The sequence below is a fragment of the Borostomias antarcticus genome (assembly GCF_949987555.1).
Source record: "Borostomias antarcticus genome assembly, chromosome: 25".
Lineage (NCBI taxonomy): Eukaryota > Metazoa > Chordata > Actinopteri > Stomiiformes > Stomiidae > Borostomias > Borostomias antarcticus.
Genome location: NC_140258.1, coordinates 11,720,415 through 11,732,914, shown reverse-complemented (window position 1 = coordinate 11,732,914; position 12,500 = coordinate 11,720,415). Strand labels below are relative to the sequence as shown.

Here is a 12,500-nt window from a genome sequence, read left to right as displayed (position 1 = left end):
CCTCCGCATTTAGCAGACTCTGAAGAGCAGCCACCACCGTACAACCATCATCATCATCACCACCACCACCAGTACAACCATCATCATCATCACCACCACCACCACCATCATCATCATCACCACCACCACCATCACCACCACCACCACCACCATCACCACTCCAACCATCATCCCCACCACCACTCCAACCATCATCACCATCACCACCACCATCACCACCACCACTACAACCACTACCACCACCATCACAATCACCATCATCACCACCACCACTACAACCAACACCACCACTACAGCCATCATCACCACCATCACAATCACCATCATCACCACCATCACTACAACCACCACCATTACAACCACCACCACCACCACCATCACAACGACCACAACCATCACAACCATCATCATCGTAACCACCTAACAACCATCGCCAACACAACCATCACCATGAAAACTAACACAACCACCACCATCACCATCACAACTAACACCACCATCCACAACCATGAGAGAGAGAGAGCCTGATCAGATGCCCAGTCTGCAGCCTCAACAAGCCTGTGTGCCTCTGACAGGGTCCCCTCATAGCTCCAGCTCCGAGATGTGGCCGCTAGTCCAGGAGAGCAGCAGAGAGGGCGTACTCAACTGTTAAGGTAGTTAAACTGTGTGTGAACTCCGCTGTAATAAGGCTCGTCTGGTCTGGTTTAGTTTGGCTCTGCAGTATGATAATGCTTCCTTCAGATATGGGTCCTGGGAGAACCCCCCCCCCCACCCCTTTCAATCACACACACACACTCGCACTCGCACTCGCACTTGCACGCGCACGCACACACACACACACACACACACAACCCCTAGGAGTGTACATAACAAATACACACACACACCTCTACTGGCAAGGGTTGGTTGTATGAACATGTCTGTGGTTTGAAGATACAGAATAATGACAATGAATGAGTGAACAATTGCATGAATGAATGCTTCATTAATCCCCATGGGAGAAATAGTACTGACTACTTGTCTGTGGTAAGTACTGTATCTGGTATAGCTGGTTGTGAGTAGACATACAGTAGGTTATTGTGTGTAGTTGGTGGTGTGTACTTTACCTCGGAGCTACCTTGGGTTCTGGTCTGAAGGTCCTCCAGCTCCTTCTGGACCTGCCACACTCTGTCCCCCATCTCCTCCTCCCGGTTCTGACAGGAAGACAATCGTACAGTCACTTCCTGTTTCCTCTCTGTACTACTGAGGAATGAGTCAGCCAACCAACCCCCAGATCTCCCAGCCGTAAACCTGATTAATACCCCGCCTTTAGACATGTCCCTTCCTCCATCCATCCCTCCCTCCCTCCCTCCCTCCGTCCATGGCTGCACCTGCAGGACCTCCTCGTATTTCTGGACGGTTCTGTGCAGGTCGTTCTCCTTCTGGGCTATCACCTTCTGCAGCTGACTGGCCTCCTCACGATGAATCTCCATAAGCTCCGCCTCCACACTCTGGGCTTTCCCTAGAGAGAGGGGGGGGGGGGGAGTGATGGAGGGAGAGAGATGGAGGAGGGAGGCCAGAAAGAAAACACACAATCCATGGTCATTTTCCGAACCACTCAGTCACACTCACATCCTGTCTGGAACGCAGTACGACTGACCACAGTGGCAACGCAAGTCAGCTCAGACCGAGACACAGTCCTCATCGTATGATCCCTCAACTCTGGTCCACCCCTATTGTTCTCCATAAACACTCATCTCTCATTACATTACATTCAACATTTTCCTGGTTTTCCCAAGCGAAAACAGCAACCAAAACCCCTTTTTGGTCCCACAACACAAGGCATTGTGTTCTGAAGTATCATTTACATGTACGGGAAATGTAATTTTGTATAATCGACTGTGACAGCAAAACAAGGGTGAACTGGTATGACACGAGTTTGCTATGAACGCTCTGAGCTGGCCTACCGATGGTCTCCTTGACAGCATCATCCAGCTCCTTCTCCCTCATAGCCATTTGGGTGTTGAACTCCCTCATCAGCTGCTTCAGGGCAGAGTTGTGCTTACTCTCCACATCCTCCATCTCTAGCCTGTAGGAGAAGAGGATGGGGTGAAGAGGAGAGAGAGGGGAAGGGAGGAGGGAGAGGAAGAGAGGAGGGGAAAGAGGAGGAGGACAGGAGGAAGATAAGAGGAGGTTACGATGCACCACAGCGCATGGATAGAGCAATAAGAAAGCGTCCGATACAGTAACAATAAACCAAACCAATCACTCTCAAGTGTGTCCGTATGTCAAACTTACTTCAGCTTGTTCTCGCTCTCCTCAGCCAGCTCCCTCTTTAGATATTCCAGCTCTTGCTCGTGCTCCTTCCTGAGCGAGCGCAAGTCCTTCTGCAGTCGGGTGAAGTCCTTCTGCAGCTTCTGCTTCTCGTTCTTGGCCTCCGCAAGCTTGCCCTGCAGGGCAGCTAGAGACTCGCTGTCTGCGTCGCTGTCCTGCGCCTGAGACAGTGGCCTGCACTGCTCCATCTCCACTGCGTTCTCCAGCTTCACTGAACTCTGCGCCTGTTTCTCTAAAGAGGTTATCTCCATCATGGTCTGCTCAACCTGTGCAGTTTTCTCAGCCAGGTCTTCTTTGAGATGGCTGATCTCAGCCAGGAGGTTAGCGTTCTGCTCCTCAGCTTCCTTGAGCTTCTGCTTGACCTCCTCTAGCCTGGAGAGGACCTTGTCTGCTTTGCTCTCCTCCTGGCTGGAGGCTTCTTTCTGGAGAGATGACAGTTTCTCCTCATATGTCTCCTTCAGACTCTGCAAAGAGCTCTCCTTCTCAAGTCTCTCTTCACTCCTGATCTGCTCCAGGTCTTTCTGCTGCTGCTCTCTCAGCTTGGCCAGGGCCTCCTCTAACGTTTTGCTTCTCTCCTCATGAGCTTCCATATGCTGCTTTGCGGTCACCTCCTTCTCCTTCGCCTCCTCCAGCTGAGTCTGCAGAGTTTCTACGCTTCGCACACTCTCCTCCAGCTGAACTTGCAGGGTCTTGTCGTTCTGTTCAGTCTCCATCTCCAGTGTTCTGGCTCTCTCCTCCAGAGTGGCCATTTGTCGCTTTGTCGTTGCTTCCTTCTCCTTCACCTCCTCCAGCTGAATGCGCAGAGCCTTGATGCTCTGCTCCCTCTCCTCCAGCTGAGAGCTCAGCTGTTTCCTGACCTGGCAGATCCTCTGCTCAGCTTTCTTCTTCAGCTCTGACACTTTTCCGGCACTCTCAGCCGACCACCTCTCCTCGCTGGCCTTCAGCCTCTCCTCCAGACTGGTCAGCATCTCCACTCTCGTTTTCTCAAACTCCTCCCTCTGTTGCTCTAATTCCTGTTTACAGCGCTGGTTCTCTCTCTCCAGAGACAGCAGTTTCTCCTCAGTATCTTGGACCAGCTGTCCATTCTGAGTGGACTGATCCTGGGTCTGCTGCAGCTGCTGAGTCAGCTCTCTTCTCTCACTGTCCCCGATGCTGAGCTGCTGCTTCAGGTCGGCCGTCAACTGCTCGCACTCCTTCATTCGCAAGGCGAGCTGCTCCTCCAGCTCACCAAGTCGGCCGTTGCACCTCTCCACCTCCGCCGTAAGCTTGCCGACTTTCTGCTCCTTCTCGCTCAGGGCCTGGTCCATCTCAGACTTGCTGATAGACTGATTGTCGACGCTGGCTGTCAACCGTTGCAGGTTCTCGTCCTTTTCAGCGATCTGTCGCTCCATGGCCTCTAGCCTGGCCTGCAGGGTCTTGAAGGTGCTGTGGTTCTGAGTGAACTTGGACTCCGCCTTCCGTTTGAACTCGGCCAGGCTGTTCCTGAGTGTCTCGGCTTGCTCCAGAGCAGCCTTCTTCTCCTCCTCTAGTCTCTCCATCTTCTCCTCCATCTGACTCACCAGCATCTGCCTCTCCTCCTTGTGCTGCTGGCCCAGCAGTGATATGGCTTCATCCTTCCCAGTCTGGCTAGTGGCCAGCTGGGTCTTCAACTCGCTGATAATGCTCTCCAGGTTGCTAATGTGCGACACGTTTGTTTTAACGTTCTCCGAGATGGCGTTGTTTTCCTGGCTGAGCAGCTCGATGCGGAGGACCTTCTCAGAGAGAGCCTGAGCATGGTTCTCGGCATTCCTCAGTAGAGAGTCCCTCTCGATGGTTAAGGCTTGGGTGCGCTCAGCATGTGCGTTTAGCTGAGCGGTCACGTGCTCTATTGAACTGCATAGGTTCTTGTTCTCCTCAGCCCTTCGCTGGAGACTTTCCTCTAAAGTGCAGATTCTGTCCACCTTGGTGAGGATGACGTTTTTAAGATGTGCTACCTTTTTTTGATTGCATAACACCCTGTCTTTCAGCTCTCTAACCCTACCCTCTACTCTCTCACAGAGCTTGTTCGCATCACCTTCCATCTTTGACTGGACCTCCAGACAGACATGCTCCAGCTGCTTGCTGACTGCAGTGAACTGCATCTGAAACTCCTTCTCCTTGACTTGCAGCTGCAGAGCACTCTCCTCCAGCTTCCTCTGGAGGCCATCACCCTCCTTGCACCTGGTGGCTTCCAGAGCCTGGAGCTTCTTCAGTGCGTCTTTGTGCTTGTCAGCCAGGGCCTTCAGCTTCTCTCTGCTCTCCTCCTCAGTCTTGCTGAGCCGGTCCTGGCAGCCATTCCTCTCGTTGAGGGCCTGGTTGAGGTTCCTCTCTATGGCCTCCACCTGCTGCTTGAGCCTGAGCTCCCCCTGGGACAGACTCTCCACCTGGGACGCCGCCTCCTTCAGCTCAGCCTGTAGCTTCTGCACCGTGGTCTCTCTGATCGCCAGCTCCTCTCGAAGATCCTTCACCTCCTGCAGAGCCTGCTCCTGCTCCTCTCTGCTCCTTCCGAGCTGTTGGGCCACATCCTCCAGCTCCTGCCCCTTATCCTGCAAGAGCTGGGCCTGTTTCTCCTGCATATCCTCCTCCTGCTGCCCCAGCTTCTCCTGCCAGTGTTGCTCCAGCCCCTCCAGTTCCTGGCGGTGGGCTTGGCAAAGCTTCTCCACCTCCCGCTGGTGGTTGGCCTCCAGCTCAGACATGGCGTTGCTCAGCCCCTGGGAGCTCTGCTGGGACATCTCCATGATCTTCTGCTTCACCTGCTGCTCCTTCTGCTGCAGCTCTGTATCCTTCCTGGCCAGCTCTGTCTTTGTAGCCTCCTCGTTCTCTTGGAGCTTCTGCTTGAATTTCTCCTGCATCTCTTTGGCTTTCTGTTTGAACTTCTCCATCTTTGCCTCCTGGGCCTTCAGCTTGCCTTCCATCTCCTTTCTGCTGTTTTCCATCTTCTTCTCGAGAGCGGCCTTCTGGTCATCCAGCTGTTTTTTCAACCTCTTCTCCTCCTCCTTCTTAGTGGCAAGTTCCTCAGTGTGAGATATCTCCTTCGCGGAAAGGTCCTTCCTGGTCTGCTGTAACTGCTGCTGTAACTCTTGAAGCTCCTTCAGTCTTTGCTGAAGACTCTGTTCTTTCTGTTGGCAGTCACTCCGTGTGACCTCCAGCTGATGCTCCAAGTCTTTCAGCACACTCTTACATTGTGCAAGTTCCTCTCCAATCTTGGTTAGATGGGCGTTAGACTCTATGAGGACATCCTTCTCAGACTTGGCCATCTTTAAACTCTGACGGATCTCCTCCAGTTCCTGAACGTTTGTGTTTCTTTTCTGTAGAGCAGCCTCAGATTCCTGTTTTAAAGTCTTCTCTCTGACAAGCTTTTCCTCAAGCTCCTTCTCTTTCTCCTTTAGCACCATCTTCAGTGTATTGAGCTCTTCTTTTAGTGTCTTCTCCATGCCTCCGAGGGACTGCTGGTGCTGCAGCCAGACCTCCTCCATCTCAGCCCTGTGACGGGCCTGCTCCTCCTGCAGCCTCCTCTCCAGCTCCGCGCTAGTGGCCCCGCCAGCAGCCTGGGAGGAAGCCAGCCTCTCCTCCAGCTCCTCCCTGCTCCTCAGAACCTCAGTGAGCTCAGAGGACAACGCCTCCAGCTCGGTCTGCTTCACATCAAGCTTCTCCAGGGTTTTCTGGTTCATGTCCTCTACATGGGCCTGGAGCTGCAGCTCCTTCTCCCTCCTGAGCTGCTCCAGGGAGGCGCTGTGCTCCTGGGCTAAGGAGGCCTGTTCCTGCCTGACCCTCTCCACCTCCTCCCGGTGTTTCTCCTGCAGTGCTGCCACGTCCTCCCGGTGTTTCTCCTGAAGGGCTGCCACATCCTCCTGGTGTTTAGTGCTCAGCTCCTCCAGCTGACTGGCCAGGCTTTCAGGCTTCTCCGACTCCTCCTGGGGACCTTTCTGCAGAGAACTCTCCAGCTCCAAAATTCTCTGCAATGAGAATAGAGAATTATATGCATCAACTACACAGGATCAGTCCACTTTTTGAATTGATGCCAAATATAAATGCCAAATATAAATGCCAAAAAGGCTAATTGCATTTATTAAAAACATTACAATGCATTATCACACTATGATGAGTATTCACACCATATTTCCCTCCTAGGTGGACAGTTCAATGCGAATGATCGATCAGATAAGATCAGCTTCCAGGGTTAAACACTCACAGTCCTGGCTCCCTCAAGCTCCAGACGGATGTCCTGGGCCTTGTTCTCTGCCTCTGCCTTCACAGCTGCCTTCTGAAGATCTGCATCCTCCAATGCCAGCACTGCCTGCTGCTCCCTCTCCCCGGCCACCTGGGCCAACTCCTCCTTACACTGCTCCTGGAAAGAACACCAGTACACAAACACATCAGGTCAGTGCTCAAGCCATGGAAGGTTAAACACTTTGGTCAACACCTGAGTTTTTGTTTGTTGATCTCGGTTTCATGCAACGCATGCAACAACAATTTGTAAGGTAAGTGTCAAGAGTGATAGATATAAACCTACCACAGCTTGGCTGATACGAGCGCTGAGCTCCTGTTCCTTACTGGCTAGTGCTTCGCTGTGTAACCTTTCCATCTCTGCCACCTTCTCCTCTGAAGACTTCTACGACACAAAACACACACCAGCAAAACCAGGTCACAATGTCCAGTTGTGTTAGGTTTGTTACAAAGCTTTTATGATGTGCTGAATATAGTAAATTCTTTCATGAAGGCCTCAATGGATAAGCCTGTAGTGTTGAAAGGAAGGAATTATGCTGACTTGCTTTGAATTATTAGCCAGGGTACTACTTGGCCTGAGGTCTCTCTGTGAGGGAACACTCGTCTCTATTTGAATAGGGACCAAAGATTTCTCTGGCAGACACTGAAATAGTTTTTTGGAATGGAAATTAAGCATTTTACCCGGAGAATATTCCCTACAATATATTCGACTGTAAATGGGTTTCGCAACATAGCATTTAGCACAGTTTGTGATTTATGGACATAATGTATAGATCATGAATCATTAACCCACAGAAGGTGAGTCTAAAGTCTGGTGATTGACGAGGATTGCGTACAGCGGGACCACTGGGTCAGACTCAGCCATCTTTATCGTCGGCAGCAGCCAGAGGAATGAGTCCAGATGGAGGAGATGATAGCTCCTCCAGACTCCAGTCTCAGAAAACAAAATCTGACACAGGAAGAGAGGGAGTATTAGGATTCCTGTCTAAAGTGGGAACTGAAATGTTTTGCGGTAATTTGGACACTTCTGGGGGTCCAACTCCCCATGCAGACACCTGGGTCAGGTTGCTGTAGTCGCTGGAGGTCAGACAGAGTGTAACAGGATGGAGCTAGGGCTGGAAGGAAGTTCTGTTTACGTATGACCGGCTCCTGCCAAAGGATCCAGACCTGGGATAATCTAATTTTATGACCTCTGGCAAATCAAGGGCCGCAGTCTAATTGTTAGGAGGTGGGGGGGTAGGATTCCCTGCTAAACAGAATTCGTTTTATACACAGCTGTGAGAGGCGACACCCCTTTTCCACCAAGGCTTTTCGAGGGCCAGTTTTGAGCCTAATCTCGAACCAGTTCTTCGCACTCTGACAGCAAAAGAACCGTCTCTCTGGTTCCAGAGCAGTACCAATACTTGGCTATACTAGAACCAAGAACCAAGAACCACTTATGTTACGTCAGGGGCTGGGGGTGGGATTATCTTGACCAACCAAGACCAAAACTGTATTTAATTGATTGTTTTCCAAAATAAACCAGTTTCTAAATAGACATCTGCTTCATTATACTTAATACATTATACTGTATACTTCCTAATACAAGTTATGACAGTCTTGATGTCTTCAAACACATGTTAGGTAATGTAATGACTTTCTTCATGGATGTAATCGCCGTCCATAGCAATCGCGATGGGCCGCACAAATACGTTGGACCACTTGTGTTTGGATGGCTCGCAAAGCCAGGAGCAACACTTGTAAAGATGCGATGTAGTCCACCATTATTGCTGTTGTACTGGAGGTTTGCGCTAGCATCGCAGTATTTGAGCTGTCTGACAGTTGTGATCGTCTCACCTTCATGATGGTGACCACTTCCTGTTTGACCCGGCTGAGCTCTGTCTGTAGATTCTTCCTCTCCTCCTCTCCAGCGTTCTCCACCTCCTTCACCTGCTCCTCCAGCTGGCTCTGAATGATCCTCCGCGCCTCCTCTGCACGCTGGGCCACGCCCAGGGCTCGCTCCAGCTCCTCAAACGCTACAGGGGGGGAGGACAACACTCAGAGTTACACATAATGTACATCTTCCAGACCTGGGTCTATTTCATAATGTACATCTTCCAGACCTGGGTCTATTTCGTAGTGTACATCTATCAGACACGGGTCTATTACAAACTATACATCTACCAGACCTGGGTCTATTACAAACTGTACATCTACCAGAAATATTGTATATACATACTGTACATCTACCAGACCTGGGTCTATTATGTTTGTGGGTGCATTTGATTCACCTCACACTTGAATCAAATGAACCCTTTTCACACTTTGGTTCCATAGTCATTGCAGACCTCTGCAGTACTGACCTGCTCTCTCATACCTCTGCAGTACTGACCTGCTCTGTGAAGTTCTGACCTGGTCTCTCATACAGCAGTACTGACCTGCTCTCTCATACCTCTGCAGTACTGACCTGCTCCCTCATACCTCTGCAGTACTGACCTGCTCTCTCATACCTCTGCAGTACTGACCTGCTCTGTGAAGTTCTGACCTGTTCTCTCCTACAGCAGTACTGACCTGCTCTGTGAAATACTGACCCGCTTTCTCAGAGCGCTCCTTCTGCTCCTGCAGTTCCTCCTTCTGGGCGGCGGCCTGCTGGATCCGTGAGCGCAGACCGGCTATCTCCTCCTCCTTCATCTCCAGGGTCTCGTGCATCTGACGCTTGGTCTCCGCAATCACCATCCCCTGCAGACAGGGAGGCGGCGGGTTCAGACCACTCACTCGGTAATGGGATAGATGTTCCTCTGCACTACTAAAACAGATGGCTACTACTGTGACAGCTGATGATGATGAGGTGATGTGGATTGCGTGGGGTGGGGCAAAAGCACAACGCTGATTGGAATTGTCTCTGTAGCACTGCCATCTTTAGATTAGACGCCACGTCTGCTAATAGTGTTGCGACGTTTTTGTTTTGAGCTACATTCCTCAAATTGACCTAGCCAGCCACCGTCTCCGTCCTGCGGAGCAGGGGGTCAGAGGTGAAGAGCGTCAGGCTGGTGGGGGGGGTACCCTGATATTTGACCCAGGAGAAGCTCCTAAGAGACCTGACCTGAGGAGGGGGCCTCAACTCGTCCTGCCCCCGGCTAGGATGGGAGCTGGCGTGGGCGGGTTATTGATTTACTCATATCCATATATAGCATGTACATAATCCATTCAGACTGATATCTATCTTACCCTTATTTTATAGTAAATAGAAATGGTACTTATTGTGTAATTTGTACATTTGTAATTTGGAGTCTATCTTGAGTATAATCTTGGAGTTCCCTGTGACTGTATACGTACGTAACATGTGACAAATAAAGAAATATTGAGTGTCTGTGAAGGCCTCATCTTGTCCTGCTCCAGCTAGGATGTGAGCTGGTGTGTGTGTGTGTGTGTGTGTGTGTGTGTGTGCGTGTGTGTGTGTGTGTGTGTGTGTGTGTAGAGGCCTCACCTTGTCCTGCTCCAGCTGCTCGATGAGGTTCTTGGCATCACGCAGCTGGGTTATGAGCTTGGTCTTCTCTGTAGTGTGCAGCTCCTACACACAGACACACAGACACAGTATCTCTATTTCATTCTGTTGTTGCTACAAGGCCGAGGAGCCAAAACCCAAGAATCTTACCAGGGATGCTTCGATCTGAATTTTTGGGGACAATACCGATCACCGATTATTTTCCTCAGGATCGTCCGATACCGATTTATAAAAAAAATATTATTGTGCCGATATGATGACACTGTCTTTGCTTGCATAGATTTAGATTAAGGTTATCCATTATTAGTCACTCATTAACTGATGAATAGGCCCTCCAAATATTATTCAGTATATCAGATATACTTCAGTCTACAGTATATCATTCGGACCAATGCAAAGTGAGTAAAAAAAAAACTAAAAAAAAACGTAGAATTGTTTTTTGTGAATTTTATTTTGTAATTCTTTAAAAGAAAGCTAACAGACACACATTTAGTTTCATGTTGTCCATTGTTTTTTCACACTGCTTGAGGAGCAAGTGGTAGTGTGCTATGTCCTAATTTTAACCCATAAAAATATCCAAACCACAGGTGATCAGAGATTTAGTTAACAAGATTTGGAGATGTTTGGGCTGTATGAAAAAACACTGTATGAAGCTAACCATCTAGAATAGACTTAAAAGATCGGCTTTTGTGATAAGCCAATTTGGCGACTACCGATCGAGTCATTTGGGGTGAAAATCGGCCGATTTAAATCGGTGGCCGATCGATCGAGGCATCCCTACATTTGACTCTATTATAACTGTATGATGGATGCAACAAATAAAGGATCTTGAATCTTGAGTAACAGTCAGACGGAGAAACTCAGACAGACAAGCCAGTTAGAGCGCTAACATCAGTATGGTCTCCTGGTCTGAAGCAGGCCCATTTAGACTAGCTGGGAATCACAGTCCTACTTCCTGGTACAGTACACCATGTTTCTGCTTGTGTGTGTTAACTCAGCCACAAGGCCACAGCTCCTCCGGGACCAAGAGGCCAGCTTAACACACACGCCGACCAACCGCGCGAGTGCGTGTGTGTGTGCGTGTGTGTGTGTGTGTGTGCACGAGGCCAGCGAAACCAAAACACAGACCTAAATTACAGACCGGGTCACCAGCTCAGCCAAAACGAGGCCTGTCGTAGCTACTGTGGTATTGCTGCGTAACTAGTGGTTACCAGGGAGGAAGTGCTGGACTGAGGCCATTTCCTGGTCTGCCTGATCTACGAGCGAAGTGAGGCCGCAACTTGAAACCCAGGGAGCACAGGGCCAGCAGCGTGGAGACATACAGGACTGCACAGTCAGTCACACGGTAGAGAAACCCTGTACACGACTACAGGAATGCCATTCAGGTAGTATAAACACAACACTTCAACACTTGCTAACAGCTAGGTCACATTCCTGGCACACACCCTGCGTAGTATACACAAACACACTAACGATAATACCACACGCTCAGCACAGAGCGTCACAGTAGGACCACACTGAGGGCGAATACCAGGTCCCAGAGATGAGTGGCTGTCCTGGGTACAGATGGTCACTATTACAGTGAGGGTGTGTGTGTGTGTGTGTGGGTGTGTGTGTGTGTGTGTGTGTGAGTCTAGAGTGTCTCCACGCAGCTTAGCGAGGCTCAACGCCTGTTAACCTCTGCTCTTCCTGTCACAGGAAAAACCTGGTTCCCAGACACTGCCCAGGACACACACACACAGATCAGGATCCACCCACACACACACACACACACACACACACACACACGCACGCACACACACACACACGCACACACATACTGTATACACGCACACACACAAACGCACGCACAAACGAACGAACGAACGCGCGCGCACACACGCACACACACACACACACACACACACACACACACACACACACACACAGTGCACGACCCAAAACTCGGGTTATCTCAGACACAGGCCTATTGTCTGTTATCACAGAGAGGTTCTGACGCCCACCATCAGTCAGCAGCAGCTACTCAAACCTCTGTACCCACAGCCAAACTAAACCACCCTGTCATACCCTTACCGCCTTTGACCCACAGCCAAACTAAACCACCCTGTCATACCCTTACCGCCTCTGACCCACAGCCAAACTAAACACTATCACAACACTAGCAGCTAAACATTATGAAATCTGAACCTGATGAAATAACCCCAACCACTGGTGTGAGGCCAGGTTACTAGAACTGTTCTAGAAAGTTCCTCTGGAGAACACAGACCCTGGACCACGCTGGCTCTGACCGCTAATTTAGAACATATCACTTAGTAGACTCAATCAATCCCTACAGCTTCGGTCTCGTTAAAATCAAACCTCTAATTAAACATAATTATTGTTTATCACATTCATTTCTAGTAATTAGCTGTCTCAAGTGTATTCTTTAAAGATCCTCTAACTATTAAACTATTCACTT

The 12,500-nt window shown here is 50.0% G+C and overlaps 1 protein-coding gene across 1 annotated transcript in view; it reads right to left on the bottom strand.

Annotated features, from left to right (window-relative positions):
• The window catches only part of golga4 (golgin A4), a 36,175-nt gene that overhangs the window by 9,972 nt on the left and 13,703 nt on the right, over window positions 1-12,500 (bottom strand). Inside the window, exons 12-20 of the mRNA XM_084458555.1 lie at window positions 10,025-10,108; window positions 9,129-9,276; window positions 8,395-8,573; window positions 6,845-6,943; window positions 6,524-6,679; window positions 2,278-6,287; window positions 1,947-2,068; window positions 1,371-1,501; window positions 1,107-1,193 (exon numbers count right to left, since the gene is read on the bottom strand). Of these exons, the coding sequence (XP_084314681.1) occupies window positions 1,107-1,193; window positions 1,371-1,501; window positions 1,947-2,068; window positions 2,278-6,287; window positions 6,524-6,679; window positions 6,845-6,943; window positions 8,395-8,573; window positions 9,129-9,276; window positions 10,025-10,108 (5,016 nt within the window). The remainder of the gene's footprint in view (window positions 1-1,106; window positions 1,194-1,370; window positions 1,502-1,946; window positions 2,069-2,277; window positions 6,288-6,523; window positions 6,680-6,844; window positions 6,944-8,394; window positions 8,574-9,128; window positions 9,277-10,024; window positions 10,109-12,500) is intronic.